This window comes from Coprinopsis cinerea (assembly GCF_000182895.1).
Source record: "Coprinopsis cinerea okayama7#130 chromosome 3 map unlocalized cont3.3, whole genome shotgun sequence".
Classification (NCBI taxonomy): Eukaryota; Fungi; Basidiomycota; class Agaricomycetes; order Agaricales; family Psathyrellaceae; genus Coprinopsis; species Coprinopsis cinerea.
The window spans coordinates 2,988,222-3,013,483 of record NW_003307542.1 but is presented as its reverse complement, the minus strand read 5'-3'; the positions used below and the strand labels follow the sequence as shown (position 1 = coordinate 3,013,483).

At 52.3% G+C, this 25,262-nt stretch overlaps 9 protein-coding genes across 9 annotated transcripts; 5 read left to right on the top strand and 4 right to left on the bottom strand.

Moving 5' to 3' along the window:
• Nucleotides 1–280: 280 nt before the first annotated feature.
• On the top strand, nt 281–2,996 carry CC1G_02282 (glucose-repressible alcohol dehydrogenase transcriptional effector; the record flags this gene model as incomplete). The annotated part of the gene is made up of 4 exons (XM_002911698.1): nt 281–839; nt 993–2,071; nt 2,128–2,841; nt 2,897–2,996. Exons 1-4 carry the CDS (start codon nt 678–680, stop codon nt 2,994–2,996), a joined length of 2,055 nt encoding a protein of 684 aa, XP_002911744.1. The 5' UTR covers nt 281–677.
• A 640-nt stretch (nt 2,997–3,636) lies between these two features.
• CC1G_14274 (hypothetical protein) lies at nt 3,637–6,177 on the top strand (the record flags this gene model as incomplete). The annotated part of the gene is made up of 13 exons (XM_002911697.1): nt 3,637–3,741; nt 3,815–3,859; nt 3,913–4,074; nt 4,135–4,510; nt 4,566–4,683; nt 4,756–4,809; nt 4,869–5,131; nt 5,189–5,295; nt 5,348–5,552; nt 5,612–5,768; nt 5,837–6,006; nt 6,070–6,083; nt 6,138–6,177. Exons 1-13 carry the CDS (start codon nt 3,647–3,649, stop codon nt 6,175–6,177), a joined length of 1,806 nt encoding a protein of 601 aa, XP_002911743.1. The 5' UTR covers nt 3,637–3,646.
• A 504-nt stretch (nt 6,178–6,681) lies between these two features.
• Nucleotides 6,682–9,264, top strand: CC1G_02281 (hypothetical protein; the record flags this gene model as incomplete). Its single annotated transcript, XM_001830778.2, has 14 exons — nt 6,682–6,776; nt 6,839–6,883; nt 6,935–7,096; nt 7,160–7,535; nt 7,597–7,714; nt 7,800–7,853; nt 7,920–8,176; nt 8,244–8,350; nt 8,412–8,499; nt 8,570–8,623; nt 8,694–8,841; nt 8,920–9,089; nt 9,158–9,171; nt 9,225–9,264. 14 exons carry the CDS (start codon nt 6,682–6,684, stop codon nt 9,262–9,264), a joined length of 1,728 nt encoding a protein of 575 aa, XP_001830830.2.
• Nucleotides 9,265–10,536: 1,272 nt separating this feature from the next.
• Nucleotides 10,537–11,692, bottom strand: CC1G_02280 (hypothetical protein). Its single transcript, XM_001830777.2, has 4 exons — nt 11,565–11,692; nt 11,143–11,448; nt 10,981–11,080; nt 10,537–10,910 (listed from the first exon to the last, which is right to left on the bottom strand). Exons 1-4 carry the CDS (start codon nt 11,630–11,632, stop codon nt 10,788–10,790), a joined length of 597 nt encoding a protein of 198 aa, XP_001830829.2. The 5' UTR covers nt 11,633–11,692; the 3' UTR covers nt 10,537–10,787.
• Nucleotides 11,693–11,982: 290 nt separating this feature from the next.
• Nucleotides 11,983–12,623, bottom strand: CC1G_02279 (hypothetical protein; the record flags this gene model as incomplete). Its single annotated transcript, XM_001830776.1, has 5 exons — nt 11,983–12,047; nt 12,106–12,209; nt 12,290–12,346; nt 12,408–12,463; nt 12,528–12,623. The coding sequence occupies 5 exons, from the start codon at nt 12,621–12,623 to the stop codon at nt 11,983–11,985; spliced, it is 378 nt and encodes a 125-aa protein (XP_001830828.1).
• A 298-nt stretch (nt 12,624–12,921) lies between these two features.
• Nucleotides 12,922–16,449, top strand: CC1G_02278 (hypothetical protein; the record flags this gene model as incomplete). The annotated part of the gene is made up of 14 exons (XM_001830775.1): nt 12,922–13,054; nt 13,126–13,271; nt 13,334–13,484; nt 13,536–13,734; nt 13,791–14,214; nt 14,264–14,370; nt 14,420–14,670; nt 14,727–14,952; nt 15,006–15,230; nt 15,317–15,386; nt 15,443–15,513; nt 15,574–15,718; nt 15,785–15,856; nt 16,060–16,449. 14 exons carry the CDS (start codon nt 12,922–12,924, stop codon nt 16,447–16,449), a joined length of 2,610 nt encoding a protein of 869 aa, XP_001830827.1.
• Nucleotides 16,450–16,538: 89 nt separating this feature from the next.
• On the bottom strand, nt 16,539–19,709 carry CC1G_14273 (hypothetical protein; the record flags this gene model as incomplete). The annotated part of the gene is made up of 1 exon (XM_002911696.1): nt 16,539–19,709. The coding sequence occupies one exon, from the start codon at nt 19,707–19,709 to the stop codon at nt 16,980–16,982; it is 2,730 nt and encodes a 909-aa protein (XP_002911742.1). The 3' UTR covers nt 16,539–16,979.
• A 729-nt stretch (nt 19,710–20,438) lies between these two features.
• CC1G_14272 (hypothetical protein) lies at nt 20,439–20,995 on the bottom strand (the record flags this gene model as incomplete). Its single annotated transcript, XM_002911695.1, has 2 exons — nt 20,439–20,728; nt 20,782–20,995. 2 exons carry the CDS (start codon nt 20,993–20,995, stop codon nt 20,439–20,441), a joined length of 504 nt encoding a protein of 167 aa, XP_002911741.1.
• Nucleotides 20,996–22,313: 1,318 nt separating this feature from the next.
• On the top strand, nt 22,314–24,911 carry CC1G_02276 (hypothetical protein; the record flags this gene model as incomplete). The annotated part of the gene is made up of 4 exons (XM_001830773.2): nt 22,314–22,561; nt 22,770–22,817; nt 23,006–23,728; nt 23,811–24,911. Exons 1-4 carry the CDS (start codon nt 22,337–22,339, stop codon nt 24,909–24,911), a joined length of 2,097 nt encoding a protein of 698 aa, XP_001830825.2. The 5' UTR covers nt 22,314–22,336.
• Nucleotides 24,912–25,262: the final 351 nt, after the last annotated feature.

Here is a 25,262-nt window from a genome sequence, read left to right as displayed (position 1 = left end):
ATGGGGAACCCTGAAGGCGCTGGACACGAGTTTGAAGGCCCTTGTAATGTGGGACAGAACCCTGTAAAGAACCTTTAGAACTTGCTGGCACTTTGTTAGCCCCTCGTGAGTCAATGGAAAAGAGATGGTGGCAGTCCACCGAAAAGCCGAGTCGGCAGTGCAGTGATAAGTGAGCTTAGTCAGCATTCTTCGCACGAATGCAGCTCCGACGCCAGAGACTGTGCTCGTCGTGCTCAACAACAAAGCCACTTTCCTGACCACCACCATCGACGACGACGACCAAACCGTTTCGCCGCGACGCACAGCGAGCAAGCCACCCAGATCCCAGTGAAATCGCTAGCGTTCACCACAAGGGCGGCCAGATCATATAACGACTACGCTGGTTCTTGGCTCTCTGTTCCCCTAGAGCAGCGAAGTCGCCCGTTCACCGACGACAAAGACAACGACCAGCCAATGTGATGTATTTTCCACAACAATCCCCCGGTATCACGCACAAACTACCCACCCACCATGACCAGTCTGCTTGGGGCCGCGCAGCTTCCCACTCGATCCTTGTTCCTCCAGGATCACAACCAGTGGGCGTTGGTATTCCTCCCTTACAGTCCCCGGGATATCCTCTATACAATGGCACAATCCAGCAGCATCATCCAGGGCATCACCCTCTAACCCATGCACCCATGCACCACCAGAACTCCCTCACTCATTTCTCATCTCCTCCGAACGGCCATGCACATCAACAACAGCAGCAGCAGCAGCAACAGTCCCATCTGCTGGCTCAGGGCTCACCAGCGGGGCAGATTATATCCACCCATTGGCAGCAGCAGCTGCTCAAGTGTGATGTGCGTCTTGTTTTCTATGATTTTCGTAACCAGTCCCATCGCTCGTCTCGAGATTTGCCATCATGTTTGATGGAGGGGATCAACTAGGCTATTCTGTTCTATTCTATTCGCTTTCGTTACTGCACGGGACACAGTACTAACCAACTCCTGCAGATGGTTCGACAATCCCGCTCCCCGCACCACAGGGCAAGGGCCAACGCCATGGCCGCGCGTACTGTTCCCAAATCCGCAATCCCTATCACCAACCCCAACGCGAAAGCCACATCTTCCACGCCTTCAAGCGATAAGACAAATGGGGCAGCGAAAGATGGCGATTCATCTTCTACATCCGACACCGCTAATTCCCCCTCCAATAACAGCTCCACCAATCACCCTTCGTCCACCGTTGCGCCTGTCGCTGAAGCACCAAGGTTGACGACAATCAAGCCTCCAGAGAGTACCTGGAACTCTTTGGATATGGGAGGCGTCAACATCAAGAACCTTCCGCCCACATCCGGTCTCTTCACCTTCACCTTCTTGATTAACCTCTACCTCAACCACAACTCGCTCCAATCAGTACCACCAGAGATCTCTAAGCTTCGCCACCTTGAACTCCTTGACCTGTCTGGGAACGGTCTCCACAGTTTACCACCCGAGCTCGGCATGTTGACACAGCTGAAGGAGCTTTACGTCTTCGACAATCAGCTGACCACCATCCCTTACCAGTTGGGGACCCTCCACCAGTTACAGACATTGGGTATCGAAGGAAATCCTATGGAAAGCCATATCAAGAATATCGTTCAGAAGGATGGTACCCCCGCCCTCATTTCCTATCTCCGAGACAATTGCCCCGCTCCTCCTCCCCCACCTGCTCGCGTATGGCGGAATCTGCTGACGGGTCCAGAAAGGGAAGCCATCGAGAACGACCCCACCGTGGAGACGGTCTCTGTTTTGTCGTACAACATCCTTTGTGAGAAGTATGCCACAGAGCGGTTGTACGGCTACACTCCATCTTGGGCGCTGGCGTGGTCATATCGCAAGCATCAGATCATGAAGGAAATTACAGAGCACGGTACCGATATCATTTGCCTCCAGGAAGTCGACATCGCACAGTACGAGGACTTCTTCTCGAGGGATCTTGAGGAGCACGGGTATGCCGGCGCGTATCATCCCAAGTCGCGATCGAGGACGATACACAACGAATCGGACAGAAGGCTAGTAGACGGCTGCGCCATCTTCTACAAGTCTTCCCGGTGCGTGAACATTTCTATCATCACTCCGGTCCCCACTAATCGACACTCTGGTCTAGCTTCCAACTCGTTGAGAAGCAGCATATCGAGTTCAGTGCACTCGCGATGCAGCGCCAGGACTTCAAGAAGACGGATGACATGTTCAACCGAGTGCTCGGCAAGGATCACATCGCCGTTCTCTGCTTGCTGGAAGACAAGGTTACGGGCACAAGGATTCTGATCGCGAACGTACACGTTCATTGGGACCCCGCGTATAGTGACGTCAAGCTTGTGCAGGTTGCTCTTTTGGTGGATGAAGTCGAGAAGAGTGCCAACCAACTAGCCAAGTACCCTCCTCGACCACCCAAGTCGGCAACACCTGGGGCCGGAGATTCCGAGCCTGGTAAACCAGAGAGGAACCCCCCTCACTACACCGATGGCACCAAGGTCCCTCTCATCATCGCCGGCGATTTCAACTCGACGCCCGACTCCAGTGTCTACGAGTTCCTTTCGACGGGTAGCCTTCCCCCGAACCACGCGGACTTCTTATCGCACAAGTATGGAAGGTACACGTCGGATGGGATGAAGCATCGGTTGAATTTGAGGAGCGCCTACGCCTCGCCCAGCCTGGCCGCCGAGCAGCATCTGACCAATTATACTCCCAGTTTCCAAGGGGAGCTTGATTACATCTGGTACTCCGCGAGCAACCTTGCTGTGAACCAGATTTTGTCTCCGATGGATCATCGGTACTTGGAGAAGGTGGTTGGGTTCCCGAATGTGCACTTCCCTTCCGAGTGAGTCGCTTCGATTTTGGTTCAAATGCTCAATGTACTGACCGAATTTTTGTAGCCACATTTCAATCGGCTGCGAGCTGCGCATCAAGCCACCTCGAGATCACTCAGCGAGGCCTCCACCACCCACCAATTCATCCCCATCGCCAACATCATGAATAGGTGCCGAGTGAAGATGTATTCCTACCTTCTACTTTTTTGCTTGGGCGTTTTGGTTGTTGTGTAGTAAGATTACCTTTCTGGCCTCATATCTCACTTTCCTTTTTTTTCCGACCGAACGAACATTGTCATTTAGTTGCTTGTTTGTTTTTTACACCGCCTCTCACATATTTTCTTGTTTTTCTCTCTTTTTCTTTTCCTCGTCTGATACTACTACTCTCCTTCATTTTCTGTACATTTTGTGTCGTGTGTCTGTGTGTGTTATATACTTTCCTTGTCATCAATTACCTTTATTTTTATCGTCTTCAAGTTCCCGTCCTGGCACTGTCTATCGCACTCTGCCTGTGTCTCATTCGCGGACTATATCTCTAGTGATTTGTGTTGATGATCCTTATTCTTGTCTATTCTGCACATTGATCGCTGATCTTGTGAACCATCGATACCGCTTAGGCTTGGACATGTGCGGGGTTCAGTCTACTGAAAGACCAGCTTGATGGAAACCTCGACACCAGTTCCCGTGTACTACATGTCCGATTGAAAGTCCGTGCCTGCCATGGGCGCTTATCTTTTTCTTGGCGGAGTATATATAAAGAGGCTGTACGCAGATTGTACCTTGAATACTCTCACCACCTTTTGACGTTCATCAAGTATGTCAAAGCCAGCCCGCACAGCATACGCAGGGTCCCGCAGAAAGCTCGTCGTCGCCCTCGACGTTGGAACGACCTTCAGTGGCATCTCTTACTGGTGAGCACTGCGATGCAAGCTTGATGGTCAAAGGAACCATGATATTCAACAACGTTCTGGTTCGACTTGATAGCATTCTGGATCCAGGACAGGTATCTGAAATCAAGGCTGTAACGAGGTGCAACGTGCCCGCTGTGCTTTGCCTTTCTAGGGCTGACCGTGGCGCCCCAGATTCCCCGCTGCAGAGAATTCCGAAACGACGAGCGAGGCATCGAAGATACCCACTGTCCTCTACTACGACTCTCGAGGCAATGTCAAAGCCGTTGGAGCTGAGACCAATCAAGATGGCATCTTCGAGACGGCAATGGACGAAGGTTGGATGAAGGTCGAATGGTGTGTTGCTCTTTGAAAGCTTCATCTAGAGCCTTTGATCATCTGGGCATGTGGGGGCAGGTTCAAGCTTCACATTCGTCCCAAGTCCGAGACGTCAAGTGCTGTAAAGAACAGGCTTCCGCCGCTGCCTAGGGGGAAGACTGTCGTCCAAGTTCTTTCCGACTTCCTTCGCTACCTGTTCAAGTGCGCGAAGAGCTTTATCCAGGACACGCACGTTAATGGTCGCGATCTGTGGAACTCTTTGGAGTCTACTATTCACTACGTTATCACCCATCCCAATGGATGGGAAGGATACCAACAGAGTCAGATTAGAGATGCTGCTGTACAAGCTGGATTCATTCCGGATACGACAGCTGGTCACGACAGGGTATCCTTTGTTACAGAAGGAGAAGCGAGTTTGCACTTCGCCATCGATAATGGCCTTTCAGCGATCGGGGTATGTATCGACCGTCTCCCGTCCTAGTGCTATACGCTCACCGTTCGCATTCCAGAAAGGAGAAGGCGTGATCATCGTAGATGCAGGTGGAGGAACGGTTGATATCAGCGCCTACAATAAGACGTCTGCGCCACAAGAAAGGGCTACTTTCGAGGAGACTTCCATCCCACAGTGTACGTAGGTCTCGTTCACGGGGCCCGATCTCAGGGACAACCATGGCGGTGCTGACTTGACGGACTCTTTAGGTCACTTCTTTGGATCCGTTTTCGTCAGTATCTACGCAAGACAGTTTCTAGAAGGTCGTTTATCCACTGTGCTCGATGAATTTCACGTACTAACTCGGATCTGCTGCACTCAGAGTACCTGGCAGAGTCTCCTTTCTTCGACGACTTAGACCACATCATCCGCTGCTTCGACAAGGCAACCAAGGTTCGATTCAGCAGCGATAAGCAGCCACAGTACATCCGGTTTGGAAGCACCCGGGACAACGATGACTCTTGCAGCATTCGATTCGGACAATTGAAGCTCGAAGGCTCGAAAGTTGCAGAGTTTTTTGAGCCATCGGTGAAGTGCATCATCGAGGCGTTGAGAGCTCAGATTCGCAGTGCTCAGAATGTCAAGGTGAGGGTGCTCATCGAATCGCTTCAAAACGGACAGTATCACTGAGCTTTGGTGCAGCATGTGGTTCTTGTGGGTGGGTTCTCCGCCAGCAACTGGCTCTGGGAGAAGGTTTCCGAATCTTTGAAGCCATTGGGTGTCGAAGTCTTCAGGCCTCAGAACTACGTGTAAGGTCCAATTGCACTAGTCCTGGTACTGCGGGTTGACAGCCATCTACAGAAACAAGGCTGTCTCCGATGGATCGGTAGCGTTCTACCTCGACCAAATGGTGAACGTTCGAATTGCAAGGTACACATACGGCCAGGAGATCAACGGCTTTTACGATGCAAAAGACCCAGAGCATCGCGCTAGGGAACACACGACCTACATCTCTATGGCCAATGTTAAGCGTGTCCCGAAGGTGTTCTCGGTCTGCGTGAGCAAGGTGGGTAGAGTGACTTATGCTTAGCAGACTCACGGCATAGGCTGCTCACCGCTCCTCAGAACACACGTGTTCATGTGGACACAGAGTTGAGACAAGACAACTTCTCGTACCTCTTCGACTCAGACCGCGCGGAATCCGACAGGCCAACCATCTACTCAACGCTGCTGCGCTACACCGGAGACGATGTTAACCCCAGGTGGACTGACGTTGAGCCAGGTAAGTCCTGCATTGCTCTCCGGGATTCGGAATGAGTGGACGCCACTTACACCGTCCTGCAATCGCAGAGAAATACGACACACTGTGTTCCTTCGAAGTGGACGTCTCCCACCTTCCCCGCGTTTTGGTTCCAAAACAGAACGGACAGCCGGGGACGTATTGGAAGGTGGACTATAGCATCATCTTGTCGTTTGGTACGCAAGAGCTTCGCGTACAGATCGCCTGGACAGAAGCCAATGTGAGTGCATCACATTTTATTCCCTCATCCCCCGTTCGCTTACAAATAGTTTTTGTCTATTAGGGAATTGAGAAGCGGTATGTACTCGCTGTACTGCGTGCTCTAGGCTCAGTACTCATTCGTTTCCACAGGTCCCCAGTCAAGATTGTGTATGAACCGAACGATGTATAACTGATATGTGCATAATTTCCGCTTTAAATGAAGATTGTATTATACTCGTTGCCTAAACTCTTCATGGCACTACAAAAAGGGTTGCATTACTCTCACGGAACCGTCATGTGTTGGGAGCCCAAGCTGTCCTCACCCCCAGTTAAGCGCCCATGTTTCCCTCTTTTTGATGGCATCATCAATGGTCGTCCCGAGATTCGGCATTGCTCCGCAGACCCCCGTGCACCATCACCTAGCACAGGATCTCCTGCTTTCGATGTAACACGACCCTCGGAATTTCCCTTCATAATTGGCACACCACAGGGGTGCATACTGATCGCGTGGTCACCTGAAAATAGCTCGCCATGTTCAAATTCACAGCCTCACCGTGACAGTGGCTTCGCCGCTACTAATTGCCAGGGAGTATTCGAAGTCCGCGGGCGCTTATTAGACACTGTCGATATAAGACAGAGGCTGTACGCAAGGGGTACCTTGAACTCCGCTCTCCACCTTTCATACTGTCACATTATGCCAAGAGAAGGTCGCAAACCATACACAGGGTTTGGAAGGAAACTCGTCGTCGCCCTCGACGTTGGGACGACCTTTAGTGGGATCTCGTACTGGTGAGCAAGGGAGACAGCCGTGCTAAAGTACTCGTCGAACCGATTGGCGATTCTCCCAACAGCATCTTGGACCCTGGACAAGTTCCTGAGATCAAGGCAGTGACGAGGTGCGTTGTATGGTGGACCCCTGTCCGCCTACGAACTGATTATGCCCCCAGGTTCCCAGCTGCAGAGAACTCAGAGACTATGAGCGAGGCCTCAAAGATCCCCACCATCCTGTACTACGATGCGGAAGGTAATGTTAAGGCTGTGGGAGCTGAGACAACCGAAGAGGGCATATTCGAGAGGGCAATGGACGAAGGGTGGACAAAGGTCGAATGGTGTGCCACTCCATCAACAGCTCTACTACGCAATTGGTGACCTACCGCCCCTCTCTCTGCTAGGTTCAAGCTTCACATCCGTCCCCAGTCAGAAACCTCGAACGACGTGAAGAGCAGACTCCCGCCACTGCCTCAAGGGAAGACCGTCGTGCAAGTCCTCGCTGACTTCCTTCGCTACCTCCGGCGGTGTGCAAAGAGGTTTATCCAGGACACGCATATTGGCGGTGAAGATCTATGGAGGACTTTGGAGCCTTATATGCACTATGTGATTACACATCCCAATGGATGGGAGGGGTACCAGCAGAGCCAGATCCGAAAGGCTGTGGTACAAGCCCGCCTAATCGCGGATCGGCCATCTGGACACGATAGGGTGACTTTTGTTACTGAAGGAGAGGCAAGTCTGCATTTTGCCATTGAGAACGGTCTGTCTTTAATTGAGGTATGTGTCGCGCATCGTACTCTATTGTCCGTGACTTGCGACTTAACTTCTTTCCTTCCAGAAAGGAGAGGGGGTTATCATTGTGGATGCGGGTGGAGGAACGGTCGACATCAGTGCCTACAAGAAAGCGTCTGACCCCAAAGAACGAGATATGTTTGAGGAGATTGCCATTCCACAATGTAGGTACATACGGCACGTGTCTGGTGGTACCTGTTTCAGGGACGACCGCAGACCATGTCGACGCTGACACAACGGAATCTTTAGGTCATTTCTTTGGATCTGTTTTTGTCAGTATCTACGCGAGGCAGTTGCTAGAAGGTGCACCCTTTTCCCCCCTCGAATTATCCACGGAAATTAACGCAGGCCTCGTGCTGTGACATTCAGAACTTCTCGCAGAATCCCCCTTCATCGATGATTTAGACCACATCATCCGCTGCTTCGACAAGTCGACAAAGATTCGGTTCACCAGCGATAAGCAACCACAATACATTCGGTTTGGGGGCACCAGGGACAATGACGAATCGTGCAACATTCGGTTCGGACAGCTGAAGCTCGAGGGGTCGCAAGTTGCCACCTTCTTCGAACCGTCGATAAAGTGCATTACCGAAGCGTTGAAAGCTCAGATTCGAAACTCCCAGACAGTCATTAAGGCGAGATTTATTTTGAGCTTCTTTTGAAAGGCGACGGTAGCTGAAGTGCGGGGCGTAGCATGTTGTTCTCGTCGGCGGATTCTCAGCGAGTAACTGGTTACACGCGAAGGTCAGCGAAGCTCTCAAACCGCTATGGGTGACAATATTCCGGCCTCAGAACTACGTGTATGTATCGTATTCAAGCACAGAGTCGGTGATATTAACGTCCGCTGACAATCCTCTACAGCAACAAGGCTGTTTCTGACGGCTCTGTTGCCTTCCACCTCGACCGAATGGTGACAGTCCGCATTGCCAAATATACATATGGCACAACTGTCAGCCTCGCCTACGACGAGAAAGATCCCGAACATCGTGCTAGGGAGGATACCACCTATTTATCTATAGACTATGGATGGTTCAAAACGCGTCCCTAAATGCTTTTCCATCTGCGTGAGCAAGGTAAGTAGGCCTATTTTTTAGTTTATCAAAGGACCCAAATCCATCGGACTCATATTCATCGGCCCTTCAGAATACTCCCGTCAATGAGAACCAAGAATTTGTAGACGCCGTCGATTACCTTTTTGACAGCGAGACACCGTCGGATACGCGCGTAAACCTGGTGCTGTATCGCTACACCGGAGAAGACACCAATCCTAAATGGCGAGACGTTGACCCAGGTATGCTTGAATCCGTTCCAGGCTTCCTAAGTCAGCTCCACCGTCCAGTCTAGATCTCACGCAGGGTCATGATAATAGACAAGTACGATAAATTATGTCGCCTGGAAGCGGACGTCTCCCACTTGCCTCGTGTTCTGATCCCGAAGAAGAATGGGAAGAGTGGGACGTATTGGATGATTAAAGCAAGGATGGTCTTGTCTTTTGGAACGCAGGAACTTCGTGCCCAGGTTGCTTGGAAAGAAGCTAATGTGAGTGCGGCTAACTCTCTGTTTCGCACTTTCAAGCCACTGACCTGTGTTCCTCGTTGACATGACAGGGAACTGAGAAGAGGTCTGTATCGTTGAAAGTATTAGGAATGGCTGTGTCCTTGCTGACTTTAACAGGTCCCCAGTCACGATTGTATATGAGCCCAACAATGTATAGCAGTGTACCTGGCCCCTCTCAGAAGCGACTTTGGTCCTCTACTCATAATATTCTTAAATCTTCGTGATCACAACAGCTCAATGAGTGTCACGCTGTCCCGATCGAGTCCACTTTCAACTTATCCGCCCATTAAGCGCCCAAGAGTCCCGGCCTTTTGATGCCATCAAAATTCTCCATCCTGGCCTATGGGGAGCTCTTATTGGCATTACTATGGAAGCTAACCTTCGTTGAACTCGTCTCTGTTCCATGGTATAATGTGCTAGTGCCCGGAATTCCCGCCAGGCGGACTAGACCTCTGTTCGAGTTCTTTGCGAGTACGGATAGTAGAGGGTTGCTTCAGGGTGAATTCACCCTGCTTGTCTGTGTTAGCATCAGAGGGTTCCGAGGCCCATCACCGCGCCCTCGGTCCCTCTTCGTACATTTAGCCTTGCCTATACCATCCCTAATGCCATACTCGTACTCACGTAGCTCCAATATACATCTTGGTCGCGCTTAGTACGGGTGTGAGCCAGGGATTAGGCATTCGAGGCTCACACAACCCTTATAGAATGGGAGTGGGGTGGTATTTATGCTGTTGCTGCTGCGCCTCCCCCGGGGGCAAGCAACGCGATCTCAACTGCCGCGCTCTCAGCCGCTGTCATCGCCTCGGTATGCGACGCAACAGACAATACAGGAGTGCCCTTCGACAACGGCGTGGCATGTTCCCACTTTAATTCACGAACGTCAAATAAGAGTTCGAAGACAAAGGCAAGGTCTGCGCGAGGGACCTTCATGACCACCGCAAGCTCAAGCTCAGGCCGTATATCATCCTCGCCGCGACTACATACGACAGGTTCCACTGCCACTCAACGAGGCCGGACAACCTCGAGTGGGCCGGATAGTAGCGCAAGGAACCGTCCCACAGGGATGTCTGCTTCGAGCCCGTCTGCTTTTGGTGCAGCAACGGGTGCCCTAGACCTGGGGACGATCACGAAGAGGAGGAGTAGAACCTGATGTCGTCAGGAAGGGCGTTCCTCGAGACGGCGTTCCTCGTCCTTGTTCCGAGGACCATTCCCGCTTGACTGTCAGCCATCTTGATTCCTTCCAGAGATCATGACCCCCTTCTTCCTGTGTAGACGTAGTGCTTCCACGGTTAGGGTTCCAAGTCATAGTATCAATCCATCTGGTCAACCGTTCCAAGTCGTGTCATCTGGTCAACCATTCCAAGTCTTGTTCATAATCTGGTAAAACAGCCATTCACGTTCGATACTCCAGGAATAAATATAATCGTACAACAGTTGGGAGTATAATCAGACAGGCGGGTCCGGTGAGTTGGATCCGCATTCGGAGCAGAGAGCAGAACGTCATATGAGGGGTAAAGGAGAGCGAGAAGGGAAGGGCGTAACTGGGAACGCGGCGAGCATTGAATATTGAATATTAAGGCGTGGCGCGAGATTGTAAGAGGCACCGGGCGCCTGTGGGAGGCAACAGGCAGCGCAAGGCAGACCGGGGTAGATACGGTATCCGCAGCGTCAGCACAATCATTAATGACATGCCATTCCCTTGTCATCGCCAGCTTGGTTGAGGATGGCCTCGGTGTTCATCGTCGCTCCGAAGACGTAGTGACCGATTGCGGCGCCGATGACGACTGAAGCGATGAGGTAGGCCTGTTGTGGTTGTACAGTCAGTAAACGATGTGGTTTAGAGATGGGTATGGGGGAGGGGTTTTGGACGTACGTTGTAAGTCATGAATACCAGCATGAGGAAGAAGGAGATGAAGACGGTGGAACCGTAGATGGCTGCTCGGAGGGCTCGGGATACTGGTGGGACGACCGCTCTGTTGCGCCAGGTGTTAGCTCTATATAGATAGGCAATAATCCCAATAACATATAAACGCACCCAGTAAACGCATTCCTCAACAACCTCGGATTCCCGCTCAACAAACCCGCATCCTCCACATCTCTATGATGTCCATCTACAGGGCTCGCTCGTCCACTACTCCCTCTACTCCCCGACACCGCTCCTCCGGAGACCTTGTTTCGTAGCTTCAAAGCGACTTGATAATCTACCTTTCGTTGGAAGACGCGCACCCATTCGTGGAAGACGCAGATGAGGATGATGGCGATGCAGGAGAGGAGGAAGCCGGTCTTTGAGGAGATGTGCCAGGATTTGAAGACTATACAGGTGTCGTAGATTTGGGTGTTCCTGTTTATTTCACGGAGGTGTGGAGGTTAGAGTAAGGTTTAGGATTTGGGTGGAGGAGAGGACAAAAATAGGTTGTCAGCTCAGTCGACTGTCGTTAAAACTGGATTCAAACGCACCAAAGCATGTGGAGGTTACATTTGGGCATCCCGGGCATATCGTGGTCTCCATGATCTCCGTGGCTCATCTTTAGTTAATTCTACTTATGTGGAGACCTTTGAAGTAAAGGTCGTGGAGGGAGGAGATGAAGAGGTGCGGGCTGCGGTAGCCGAGCAGCGTGCCAAGCGAGATTGATGGACGGTTATTATTTGGTAGCCGTGATTGGGACCTTTGTCTGGTCGTACCTCTCCGGTGGTATGGGATATTGGGGTATAGAGAGAGTGCTATTGGACTATGATACAGGAAATGTAAAAGTACAGACCCGGTTAGGCCAGGGTGTTGATATCCAAGGTAATATTTGGAGATGGGAAACAGGGTGACCGACAATTTCATCGTCTCAGTCAACAACCACAGCTTCGCCAGCTTGACCACGTCTCACTACTCCCCGTCCAGAGTCCAGTTGTTCTCTTTGATCAGCCTTTCACGTTCCAGCAAGTACTTTCCTGTTAACACAAGGTGAATTCAGTCAGGGTTTCACAGAGGAAGACATAATGGACTCACCTTCTTTATACTTCTGGGAGTTATCTGCGGCTTTATGGTAGAACCACCCCAGTCTATCGCCACATCCAACGCAGTATACATCGGCGACGGTGTGCACTCCGGTCCTACAACATCATGCACGAGAAGAGATGGATTAGCACTCTTGTCTACCGTTTAGCTCGAGAAGGGGTCTTTTAAGGCTTACAAGAGAGAACGGTCTTCCCGCTTTCCCAACTTGACATTCGTTGCTGACTGCATTAAACTGTGCAAATAGTCAGAGACGTGGAGTGCCAGATATTGTAGATTCAGATGGATGAACTCACAATCCTCGACCGTCTCTCCCAGAGAAGGCTTTGCTAATGAGTTCATCTTGGAGGCTCTGTATTCGTCAGGGATATTAGGAGACATAAAGCTCAGCGTTTTAACAGTGAGCAACTACGCACGATAACAGCAGAACACTTTGCACAAGAGTATGTCGGATGACCTTCGTAAGTCTGCACAACCCGCGCCTTGGTATCCTCCGAATTCGATCTAGCCATGCTCTTCAATCGTCTGCTATGTAGACTAATTCTCGTCGTCGTAGTCGCCGTCTAGAGGTTCATCCACCAGTCGTAGTCGCGGTCCAGAGTTCACAGTCGCAGTACATGGCCCCAGACTTCCAAAACGATGAGGTCAACCAGGCTCGCCTCCGAGTCCGCCGGCCTCAGTTGGACCTGACCCTGATCGCGCTGATCGCAAGTTCAAACTCAGCCCACCGAGCCTTGGCATCGTCCAGCACTGCTTAGCGCCGTGTCATCCTCATCGTGTCCGACGACGAGCAAAGCCGCCCCGCCCAGGATGGATTTACCGCAAGAAGTCGTACTCGCCATTCAGAGGATCCTAGATGCCAGACCTACAACGGACGACCCGTTCGATGGTCTCGTGGAGGAGTTTAGCACCGTCTCCATCCTCAATGAGTTCTTCCCCGATGGTCCGTTCGTACCCTACGCGCCCATCGCCGCTTCACAAGCCCAAACAGATGAGACTGACGAGCGAAAATAGAGGCATCACTAGGAAAGCTAGACGAAGTCAACGCCCAACTCGCAGAAACGCAGAAACAAATCCAAGCCGAAATCGACACTCTCCAAGCTGAACTGCGTACGAACCAGGATCCTGAACGGATGTCTGTAATCCAGGAAATGATTTCTGTACGTATATTCTTCTTGTGTAAAATCTGGGTTTTTTCGCGTCTTTAAAGTAACGAGGGAAGGATTTGTTAGGGCAAATGTCGAAGATTCGGGAGAAGGCGACGGAGAGCGAGGCTGTGGTTAGGAATATCACCAAGGACATCCAAGTATTGGATTTGGCGAAGAAGAATTTGATTATGAGTATGACGATGTTGAAGAGGTTGCAGATGTTGGGTGGGTGCTCTCGTAGCGGAGCGTCGTAAGAGAGTGCTGATACCCGTATAGTGAACGCGTTGACCCAGCTCGAGGACTTGATCAAGGAGCGAAAGTACGCTGATGTCGCGCAGACGTTGTCCGCAGTCAAGCAACTCTCAGAGACGTTCAAATCATACACTTCAGTCCCCAGAATCGCGCGCTTGTGGAAGCGCATCCACGATATCCAGGGCCAACTCAGAAGCCAACTCGAGGAGGACTTTGATTCATTGTGCGTGTTCCCTACTCAGGCCCAGTCCCAAGAACCGCATGCTGACAACCCCATAGCTTCATCCAAGATACCGCCAAACCCGTCCGGCCCTCTCTAATCGCCGAAGGCTGCCAAGTCGTCGACGTCCTCGGCCCAGAAGTCCGCTCCCACATCATCGACCGCTTCGTCGCCCTCGAACTCAAGGAATACCGCCGCATCTTCCGCACCAACGACGAAGCCGGGCAACTCGACAACCTCTCCCGGCGCTACGCATGGTTCCGGAGGTTACTCAGTACTTTTGAAGTCGAGCAAGGGAGGGTATTCCCGTCGGATTGGAAGGTTGGATGGCACTTGTTGGCCAAATTTGCAGAGATTACGAGGGACCATGTTACGACTCTTTTGACCAAGATTGGTCCGTCGTTGACGGTGAAGGCGTTGTTGGAGAATATTCAGATTACGGCTGAATTTGAGGCTTCGATGGCGAGGAAGTGGGCTACGTCGGTTAGTCGTGTCGTTCTCTTGCCGTTGGTAAAAGCTGAGCGTTCGTTAGTTCCAAGAAATGCTAAAGGCGACCGACGCAAGCCATTCGCAGCCAGGGAAGACCATCACATCCGCGTTCGAATCTCATATGAACATCTTTGTTGACGCTCAGGACAAGTTCGTCACTGCCTTCAGCACCTTATCCCGTCGCTGACCGTCACGTTAGAGCCCTCTCTGATATGCTTGCACCTCATCGAAAGAACAACAAAGCCGCCTACAAACCTCCTGTGCGAACCTCGTTGGACACAGGCGAAGAGGAGGCCAAGGAGTCGGAGGAGAGTATGGTAGTCCTCCCCTCGTCCACAGAATTGTTCTACTTCTACGGACAGAGTTTGGAGCAATGCGCTAGCCTGTCCACTGCCCAACCCTTATTTGACTTGGCCAATGTCCACAAGAAGTGGTTGAGGATATATGCAGGTTGGTTTTTGCTTGTGATTTATGGCAGTGGACTGACGCATGACGCGCCAATGCAGAGGAGGTTCTGGCTATCAGTTCGAAACGGCCTGTGGCTACGTCCACGCGCAAGTCGCTTGAAACTAGGGTCGATGTTGAGCTGCTCAAGCAGACCTGTCTCGTTATCAATACGGCTGATTATTGCCAAACCACTGCACTTGAGCTCGAGGAGAAGATCAAGGAGAAGATCGACGCGGATTGGAAGGAGAAAGTCAGTTTCCAAGCAGAGAGGGATTTGTTCGTGAGGTAAGTTCGAGGTGGTGATCTCTTCGTTCCACCAAATATTGACGGTATCTCAGCACTATTTCAACCGCTATTGGCGTCCAACTGCGCGAGTTCGAGGTGGCGTGTGACCCGCCATTCATCACTCTGGGTCGGACATCTTGGTCGTCATTGAACCAAGTCACTGGCCAGTCGCCCTATACGGACGAGTTTGTGAAAGCCGCTGAGCAGGTTGTGGAGCTCATCAAACCTTTGGTCGAGCAGAAGAAGTATATGCGGAATTTCCTTGACAAGGCGTGCAGGTGAGGATCCTTTTCCCGTTTTCCTCAGCTTGATTTTGCCATTGCATGGAAGAGAGATGTTGGCGCTAATTGTGATTATCATCTAGCCTTATCTTGGTCAAATTCACCAACGCGCTCGTTCGAAGCCGGCCTCTGAAGGAGATTGGCGCTGAGCAGGTGTGTAAATATATCTTTTCCATATTGGATTTTTCTGACCCGGAGATGTTGTGCAGCTCCTGATAGATTTACAAACCCTCAAAGCGTATCTCACGAAAATGCCTGGTGAAGCGTTAATTACGAACACGTACGTTGTCTTCTCCTTTTGTTGAACCTTCTTTCTTCCATCCCGAGCGCTTCTTTGCAGCCTCGGTTGCTTCCTTTACAATTTGTTGTCGTCCGAGAGTTCGGAATTTTCTCATAAGAGTTTGGTGGATGACAGGTATACCCGTGCCTTGGCAAAGACGACTTCGAGACTGGAAGCGCTGTTGAAAGTTATTGTGACGCCCGAGGTATGTTTCTATCACACCCCTCAACAGATTTTTGGTGGATTGCAAGGATGCTGACGGCTATCCTAGGACCCTCCAGAAGGTTTTGTTCTCAACTACACACTCCTTATTGGAGATGCTTCTTTCACCAACTTCCAAAAGGTGTGTTTAAATTCCCATCGTTCATCTCATTTATCACGGAGGTGGAGCGGGGTCTTGAGTTTGTCTTGTTCTTCCTCGACATCCCCACATGTCCTCCGCCCCTCGAAGTTTATTCCCTCATATGCCGCCTATCTAACGCCGTTTGCTCACCACGTATTCCTTGCTATCATAATTCCTATTGGACCCTAATCCCTCTCCGACAGATCCTCGACTTGAAAGGCACACCCAAAGCAGCACAGAAAAACCTCTTTGACTCGTTCGAAGTCATCACCAGCACGAAAACCGATTTGGAGAGTACGTCTTTCCTCTCCTCGCTGGACATGGACCCTCCGACTACAGCGCATGTGGGCGGGAGTTTGTTGAGTCCTGGAGGGAGTCGGTTGGCGTCTGGAGGGGAGAGTATGTTTGCGGGGCTGGGAGCTGGGCCGGGGCCTAGTGGGCCGTCGACGGGTTCGAGTGGTGTGGGTGATGGAGGGGTTGGTGGGGGAGGTGGTGGTGGTGGTGGGAGGCCGGCTGGGGATACGAAGCAGGTGTTTTCGGATTTCAGGCGGTTTGTTAGTTTTGGGTTGAGGAAGGATTCTGTGGCTCCTTAGTGTTGCTGCTACGGTGTCTCTACTATTGGATTTAGTGGTACGAGGATGTGACCCCAGCGGAGTACTCTTTTGCATTACAGTTTTTCGTTTTTAGAAGGTTTTGGATTGGTGTTTGGGTTCCTACCGAGGGGTACAAGTATATACGCGAGGGTGGTAGGTTGTGAAAGGTTGTGGTTGGTATCGTACATATGTGCAAAAGGGGTGGTGGGTTGTACAACAGGCTTTTGAAAGCTGAAGAAAAAGAAAAAGGAATGGTTGGCTAATTGTACAGATGAAAAAGCTAAAGAAAGTATCTTGTAGAAGTTGAAGCTAAAATTGAAATTGAAGGCTTGCTTTGCGAGTTGAATAACCCAAGAAAAAGGGGGTTGTTGCTAGATAATCAGCCTCTGCGAAGGGTATAGGAGAAGTCGTTAGATGAATAGAGGTGGACGTGTCCATAGATCGTTCAGAGATGAAGAGAACACGACGACGACGAAAGTAATCAAGAAAGAAATACACATGAAATTCGGACAAGTAGGGACTCGATGGAACTAGAAGGTCCGTGGTATGTCCGGATCTGACGATCCCTTGAGGCTAGTCTCAAACCGAGCAGAGAGCGGCGTGTTGAAGAACGCCGAGGTTGATCCAGAGCGCGAGCGCGAGTGTAGATCAAGTTGGGAATGGGAATGGGAATGAGACTGGGAGCTTGGACCCGGCGGGCGGGCTGTCACCGACGATGCTGGGGAGCTCAGCCCTAGCACGCGTTGGACGATGTAGTTGGGCGAGGAGAGGCCGGTGGGGAGGGGTGTAGGCGGGCCCACCGCCGCCTCGTCTGATTCGTGTGTCCCGTGGTGCTGCTCGGTTGAGGGAGAGGGAGGGACGGCGCGGAAGGGGCTCATGGGGCCTACCAGCACCGAGTCGCGGTCCATGAACGCCCTGGAACGGCCCTGTGCGATAGCTGGTAGAGGCTCATCATCGCTATAGGTAAAGTTGACGTCCGAGGCGGAGATGGGGATACTGTCCGTTGGTGATTCGAGGTTCTCCATCATCGGGTGGACGTGGACCGGGTCGCTGCGCGAGGAGGAGCCTGATGTGCTGAGCCGGACTTGGCGGTGTGGGCTGAGGAATTGCGAGTTGCGCGGGATGGAGATTTGGACTGGGATTGGGAAGGTGGTGGAGCGCGTTGACCGCTGTGTGCCGCCGGAAGATGATGACTCGCCTCCGCTTGTTGGGCTCTTGTTCTCCCCATCGCCGTTACTGTTACCATTTCCTTTACCGTTCCCGAGTCCTCCGAATCCTCCCTCAAACTGGACGCCCCTGCCCTCATCACCTACTGAGACCCCCGCACTATTCGAGCTACTCCATCTAGATCTCTCCTCTGGCAAAGCAGGGTGCATCTGCGGCGGAGTGCTATATCTCCGCACATCCTGCGCCGAACTCGTGTCAGTCACGAACCCGTTGTTCGAGATGGTCGAAACGTCCGAGGAAACGGTGAAATCGATGAAGGAATCTCGAACGTGGAGGTGGTGGTCGTCGGCGGTAGTGGTGGGTCCGCCGGTGCTGCTCACGCCTGTAGAGGGACCGGCGATCCCTGTGCCTGCGCCTGTTCCGCTCGTGGAGGGCCGCGAGGGGTCTTGCCGGGGGAAGGGGATGAAGCTGGCTGGGGTCAGTCGGAAGGTTCGTCGAGACATGGACGGTCCTTGTGCAGTGTCTGGCGGTAGCTTCGGGAGCGCGGAGAACCGCGCGGATTGTCTCCCCCCTCCACTCACTGGCGGACTCGCGCTATCAGGAACGAGAGGAGAGCTTCCATGCAAGTTGCTCCCGGAACTGTAGGAGAAGCGTGTCGAGGCTATCTGAGAGGATGGCCATGCGCTATCGTCGGAATTGGAGCGTTGCGGCGTTACGATGAATCGCGTGCTCGCGCTCGCTGATGGCGGTGTCAGCTTGAACGTGGTCTGCGAAGCCTCAGGGCGCTGCGGCTCTGTCGGTTGAGATGGTGTCGGTGGTGGAGAATTGATCGTCGGGTGCTGAGGTATTGGAGGAAGGGGGCGTGATTCATGTCGAGCTTGGGCGGCGGAGAGGCTGGCTTGGGTGTTGGGAGAAGGAAGCGGTGGTGGAGGAGCAGAAGAGGTGGGCCTCTGCTCAGTCGGACTGCGCATCGGCTCCATCTCGAGACTCGAAGAAGCCTCTCGTCTGCTATGTCCATGAATGAAAGATCGCCTTGGCAAAAAGCTGGCCTTGCTAGTGCGGGGACTCAGGCTTCTCAATACCTGGCGTACGGCGCTTCCACCGAGGACTTTGGGGTCTTCATCGATACTCTGGTCGTAGATACTCCCTCTGTCTTCTTTGGATAGATCGCGAATAGGGAACGGTGGGGTAAGGTCGGAAGAGAAGGTGTCTGGAGAAGTTTTATTGCCACCTGAGGTCTGATTGGGGCTGCTCAAGAGGTCATCGCTCTTGCGCTTGCCTTTCGCAGGAGGGTGGGTGCTCGCAACAGGCCCACTAGTTGGATACGAAGACTGGCCGACGGAACGAGGGACCGATAGAGGCGATTCTCCACCGTTGGTGAGAACAGAAGCAGCGTACGAAGGAGGTGCGACCGGATATGATTCAGATAGCTCAGCTTCGTGGTGGCCGGTTGTGGTAGGAGCAGTCAGGTAGGACAGAGACCCCGCCGTCGAGGTTGCCTGGGCAGCAGATAGCGCCCCTTGTCCAGAGGGAGGCTGGAAAGGCAAATTAATTTGGTAGTTGGGCGACCAGGAACGATAGTCACTGACGCGTCTATCCACATTCCCATTACCGTTACCATTACCTGCACCACCGTTACCATTCCCATTGGCGCCCACTCGTCCGTTCTGGCTGCTGCGCAAGAAACCGGGTTTACGAATCATCAGTGATGGCCGGAAACGAGGTGATGATCGAGAACTGCTGCTCAGCGGATCGCTTTCAGATTCGATGGTGTTTTCATACGTGCGGTGCTTCTCGTTGGTGTCATCCGAGTGTCGGAATTGGATACCCAGGCTTTCGCGCGCAAATTGGGTAGATGCTTGAAGCCTCCATCTTGAGAAACTGCTCTTGCCGCTGCCCTCTCGTCGTCCCGAGTCGCCTGCCCGACTGCCGCGCCTGCCAATGTCCCTATGAGCGCCCATGCCAAGTTCCACCTCGATATCGCCGACGTCTTGATGACCTGACGACGAAGATTGCCGCGCGATATCGAGCACGCTTCCTTCGGCTTCCGTGACTTTGTCGTGATGCGTTTGGGAGAGGACTGACTGCGCCATTTGGCTCCGCCACTGTAGCTGCCGTTTGAACAGTCGACGAGACCGATAGATGAAGAAGTAGTACAGGACGCCAGATAGAAGTAGGCATGCCAGAACGCCAGCCAGTGCAAAAGCCGCGATAGTTCCCTTGTTGAACGTGGGTGATGGAACAATCACGGGTGGAGGCGTTGGCGTCAATGGTTCTGGGCTAGAATTGGAGAAGTGGATGGGTACTCAGAATAGGCAACAAGGGTGGGAGGGCGGAAAACTGACTCTGGTGATCCAACAGAAAAGACTCGAAAGCCGCCCTCCAGAAGCGACAGGGTTCCCTCTCCTTCATTAGTGATGATAACCTCATGCGTCGAATTCGGCTCCAGCGTGGTGGCATAGTATAGGAGGCTATCGTGTGACAGAAATGATGATCGTGCGGAAAGGCTGACAGTTTCGTTATTCAAAGTGACAGAATACCTGCCGGCTTGTGGAGAGGTAGTTCCTCGAAGCAAAAAGGAGGTACCTTGGGGAGGTCAATCCCCGAGACATGTCAGTCTTGGGAACGGAAGCACTAGGCAAATGGAGTCTCGAGGGTGGAAGCTCACCTCGAAAACGCGCGACAGCCTGATCACCCGTGGTATTAGATCTATGCAATGTAGCATTGCCTTCAGTTACGAAAGACCACCTTCCATGGAATGCGACTGATTGTGGATTAAGTTGGTTGATACTGTAGATATTATCCGGACTAGAGCCCTCCCGTCAAACAAAGAACGACAGATGATCAGAGGGAATGTCATACGTTGTGGAGTTCAGGTTTGGAGGTCTTGCAGCCACGACCGCGTGTTCAAAGCGGACTTCCGACCTGGGTGGATTTTGGTTCTGGGGTATTCGAGCGGTGAGAGAGACCGTGTGCAGGGTGTTCTCCAGGCCCTGAATGGTTGCCAGTATGTTTTGAGAAAGGTCCGAGCCAATCGAGGTCAGTCTCTCATTGTCGAGGTCTATGGTGTAGTCGGCATTGGTGACGTTTCCCAGTAGCTGTACGTTCGTCCCTAACAAGCGAGCGTCAGCATGATAAATCAGTGCGTGAGGGTAGTTTCCGCACCTCTCCAAGTGACCGAGACCTTAGCGCCGTCGCGCGCTGTGACGTGCAAACTCGTGCCATTTCCTACGGCACCCTGAACAGTTGCGAATCCCGAGTCCGTGAAGAAAGGGTTCCAGCCCGCATTGAGATCTGGTAAGGACAGTGTGTCGCCTAAAGGTTCGTATGATATAGTGGGGGAAGTGTCATCGATAGGAAACTGGACGATGTTGGCCATGGACTTCTGAGCTCATATGTGAAGTCGGCTGGGCCAAGGGGCGAAAGGGGAGGACGACCGCAAGGGGTGATACAGGAGGACAAGAAGGGAAAAGAACCCTGGCGCCAGGCGTGGTGTATAAGAGAAGTTATAATAGGACAGAATCGATGTGATCGTTGAGGACCCGGGGGACTAGAGGGGCTTGGGAAGGCGCGCAGATAAAAAGCTGCTAGACCTAGGGACCCACGATCTCGCAGTAGAAGAAAGAAGAGGGCCTGAGATCCCGGAGCAGAGGGGTCGCCTTAAGGTTCCGCAAGCAATAAACCAGATTGGCTGTACGTACAAATTTGACCTGGTGCACGGATCGTCATACCGACCGAAATGACTTGTTATGGGAGCCCAATCGACTGTCAAAATCCAATCTCGTATATTTCCCGAGATGGTCTGTCAGAGGGTGGAATTCCCCTTTCAGAACCAATCAGCTGGCTTCTGGCGCCAACACGATGCATCACATCGTAACCAATCCCTTGCCTTTGGAACTCAGCGACGATAGTGGTCCTCTGGCTGGAGGTCCTTGAGATGCGTTTTCCTTGCGCACCCATGTCACAGCGAGCACCTGCGGGCCCTTGGCAATGGGAGTCAGAGGCGGTCAAGACATGAGAAAGATTCGGAAAAGATGATGGTCGTTGCGCAAAGAGAACACGAGGCCGACTTCAATGTGGGAGTCGGCTTTACCGGCTTTGCCGAAATTGATCCAATCACAGGGCAACCGGAGTGGGCGCTAAACGAGGATATGCGGGGCAACGTTATTTATGACCAGTTATGACCTCAATACAGCCTCTACTTCCTTTTACGAGTCAAATAGAGAGTCTGCGTGCTGAGGACTCGGTAAAAGGCACATAATTCTCTATTTAGTTTACCCGCATGCCATGCGTTTTGAAGTAGAATCACCGGTGACCCCGGCCGATGCGAAACGAGGCCCGGAGGCATTGTTTTGTCAATTTTTTCCTATCGGCTCGTATTGAGCCTGGAGACAGAGCACACCTGCTATTCTGTCCTCCTGGCCTGCTTATCCTGGTCATTTTAGTGGGCTTCGACAGGCTTCAGTCTGGCCTTGACACTGACAGACCCGGGTTGTCCGGCCGATTCCATCAAGCAGGGCCAAACAAGGCCTTCCCCGGGTGCTGACAGTGCGCTGCACGCGCCTTGCACCAGTACCGTCATGTCGGTATAGTACAGCAGCTACAATCGGGATAAGTCAGGTAAGCTTAACTATTTCAAATTATGTGTGCAACCTATTGACACGAAGTGTAATCTGTTGTCTCCTATTCTCTTCAAGTCCAAGGAAATCCCGAAGCATACATGTCTGTCAAGGAGCCAGACAGCCTTCCGATTGACTTGATTGGGAGCCCTGGCTTCTTTCCGGCGCTCCTAGATTACATCCGGAGCGTGACCAACTCACATTCTCTACCCTTAGACGAAGTGATTATCAAGTCAATTCTCCTATGTCTCGTTGCCGGTAACAAACACCTTGTGCTTCGAACCCCAGAGGAAGATATTGGTGTCGTCGTTAAAGTTGTTGTCTGGGTGAGTGGTAATCTGCATTCCCCTTATCAGGTATCACTTTAGGTTTGGTGGTGGTCCTATGACGCTTCGTATCATCAGGAGGTGTAGCCATTCATTTGTGGTACACTGCCTCGCGAACGAGCGAAGGCTAACCCTACCTTGTTTGGGTCGATGAAACATAACCGCTGTGGTCCCCACTGTACCTCCAACGAGCACGTTGGTCCCGAAGGACGGTCCCGCTGCAATCCTTTCGCCTGGCTTAGCTGAGGGCGAAAAGGTGAGAATCCAGTCGCCTCACGGGTGGCACGACTGCGAACCAAGATTCAGTTCCTCGCAATATCTCGCAGATGCGGCCTTATCATGCTATCCTATATGCCTGGCACTGCGGCAGCCTTGCAGTGATAGCTCATCTCCTTACTCGCCGCATCATAGCGTCATAGAATGACACTTACCATGTATCCACAGACATTATCCTTTCTCTTTGGGTACCCTACCCAGAAGGTGAAACTGCGCTCATATTCTAGCGGCATCTCGCCGGCCGCCTTCCTTGGAGCATTATTCCTGCCTTCAAACCGCACCAATGCATCTCAGGAGGACGTCTACAGATCAGCTCGAGCGTCCGGGCACTACGCTAAGCCCGGTAGACCCTTATCCTCGAATCGATCTCCGGGTCCTGACTACTCTCGCTCGATCTCATACCCAAACGACTTAGCTCAGGCACATTCGCACTCGCGAACAACCTCTTTCAGTCGTCGCGTTCGCAAACGTGGGTCTGAATCAAGATTCAGCGGTCAGTCAGAAACAGAGGGACCTTATCCTTCTGCATCCCACCTTCCTCATCTTCACCATTCATTCACCGAGCCACTGCCAAACCGGCAGGGCCATCATCTTGAAGCGGGGTCACTTGAGTTTCCACGGGCACTCGTCTTATCTGGCATCGAAAAGGCTAATGACTCTGTGCACCGCGCCCTCGTCCAAGTTCTCTCCGCAAAATGTGTCACTCGGGCAGATTTGGGAGGTGAATCCGTCCAGACGGGTGACCTCGGACAGCGCTACGAACAGCCTAATGTGCACGGTAGCACCCGGGACAGTTCGGAAAACGTAGCGTGGCCACTTCCTCCTGGATTCATCATGATCTATGTTTGCCCGATTGATACTAAGGAGCGGCCACCTATTCATAGAAGCTTGGTGCGTCATTCAAATCACAACATGTTTCCCGGAAGGGTGGAGAATGACTGAATTTATCCACTATTCGCGCCCCGTTGAACAGCTCGACAGATTTGCGATGAGCCACAACGTCCAGATATCTCAAGCCGTGCGCTACGCCCTTAAGTCTACGCCATTCTCGCCACCGCTGCATTCTGGAGCTGGAGGTCCTCAGTCTAATCCCAGTTCCCCGTCACTCACAATTCATTCCCCGTTGCCGCAACCACACAGTCAATCATACACGCCCCCATACTTTACGAAACCGTTGCCTGCGGGTCAGCCACCCGCTCTCAACCGACATTTCAACATCTCCTCTTCCTCCATTCCTCCACAAACTCCTGCGATTCCTTATCCGGAGAAGCCTATCGTACCGGGATGGTTCCTCAAACTACTACGCCAGTACCGCCGCAAGACCTACTTCGCACCGAGCCTTGATCTCTACCTATCCGACCTGTTCTCCGCTGTACGTCATCATCCAAGCTTGGATGGGATGATGTTGACGGCGAGTGCCAGGAAGGACGCCGAGGCGCTTGCTCGCGCCGCTCGAGTCATCGGTGCTGACCTGACTGGGATGGAGCTCCTGCGACCTCCAGGGCATATGACCAAAGACGACGAAGCGGACGGAGACGACTCATCGGCGTACTACTCCATCCCTGACATTGGGGCATCGCATATCGCACCACAAATATCGCATTCGCCACAGTACTCTCGAAGGACGCAGTTGTTGGGGGACGAATCATCGACGACGCCCCTACTGCGGCAAGATTCTGCATCGGTGTTCACAAATGCACGGACGATTGGGACGACTACGCATGGACACGGTCAAGGGGCGACGAGTGAGGACGAGGAACCCGAGCCATCGTCGCACGATGTAGAAGTTGAAGTGTTAGAGGTGACGGAGGTAGACGTTGCCCGGATCGTACCTCGCGTCGTCACCCACAGGCTGCGACTGAGAGATAGTCCATCAGAGGAGGTGCTGGCAAGTGCGGTCGTCGGGGCCACGTTCGATGCTGTGACTGCCGAAACTGGAGCAGAATATACCGGAAAGGGAAGCATGGAAGGCGATGCGGTTGGTCTGGGGATGATGGATCATGATGGAGACTGGACTGGCTACGGCTCCCTTGGGATCAAGGACATCTTGGTTGACATCCTGAACAAAGTTTGAATTGCTTGCTGGCTTGTCCCCTATGTTATGGCGAGTTCTGCTATGTTATGTTGCGATTGCGATTACTCATCCTGGTTTCGTGTACAACGGTATCCGACTCTTCTTTTGTATCTGTTGACTCCGTTGGTGGAGATAAGCCTTGTTGGTCTTCTTGAATAGGTTTTAGACGCGTCAAACGGTGAAAAGGCCTGGGAGAACGAGCTTGTTTTGGTCTGATGACCGACCGGATCAAGCCAAGAAGGCGCCCGATTGGCCGGAGCGAATTGTCCCATATTTTGTTTCGTTGACGCAAACCACGGCGTTCCAGCATCTCTGCCTCCACAAATGCCTTCAATGCGGACAAAACGAGTC

What these genes read in the sequence shown, in the direction of transcription:
- CC1G_02280 (XM_001830777.2), bottom strand. Translation starts at nt 11,632, where the DNA reads ATGAGCCACGGAGATCATGGAGACCACGATATGCCCGGGATGCCCAAA. An exon ending in TTGAGGAATGCGTTTACTGG is followed by an intron (nt 11,081 to 11,142) that starts GTGCGTTTATAT and finishes CTGGCGCAACAG; the next exon opens with AGCGGTCGTCCCACCAGTAT. An exon ending in TGGTATTCATGACTTACAAC is followed by an intron (nt 10,911 to 10,980) that starts GTACGTCCAAAA and finishes CAACCACAACAG; the next exon opens with GCCTACCTCATCGCTTCAGT.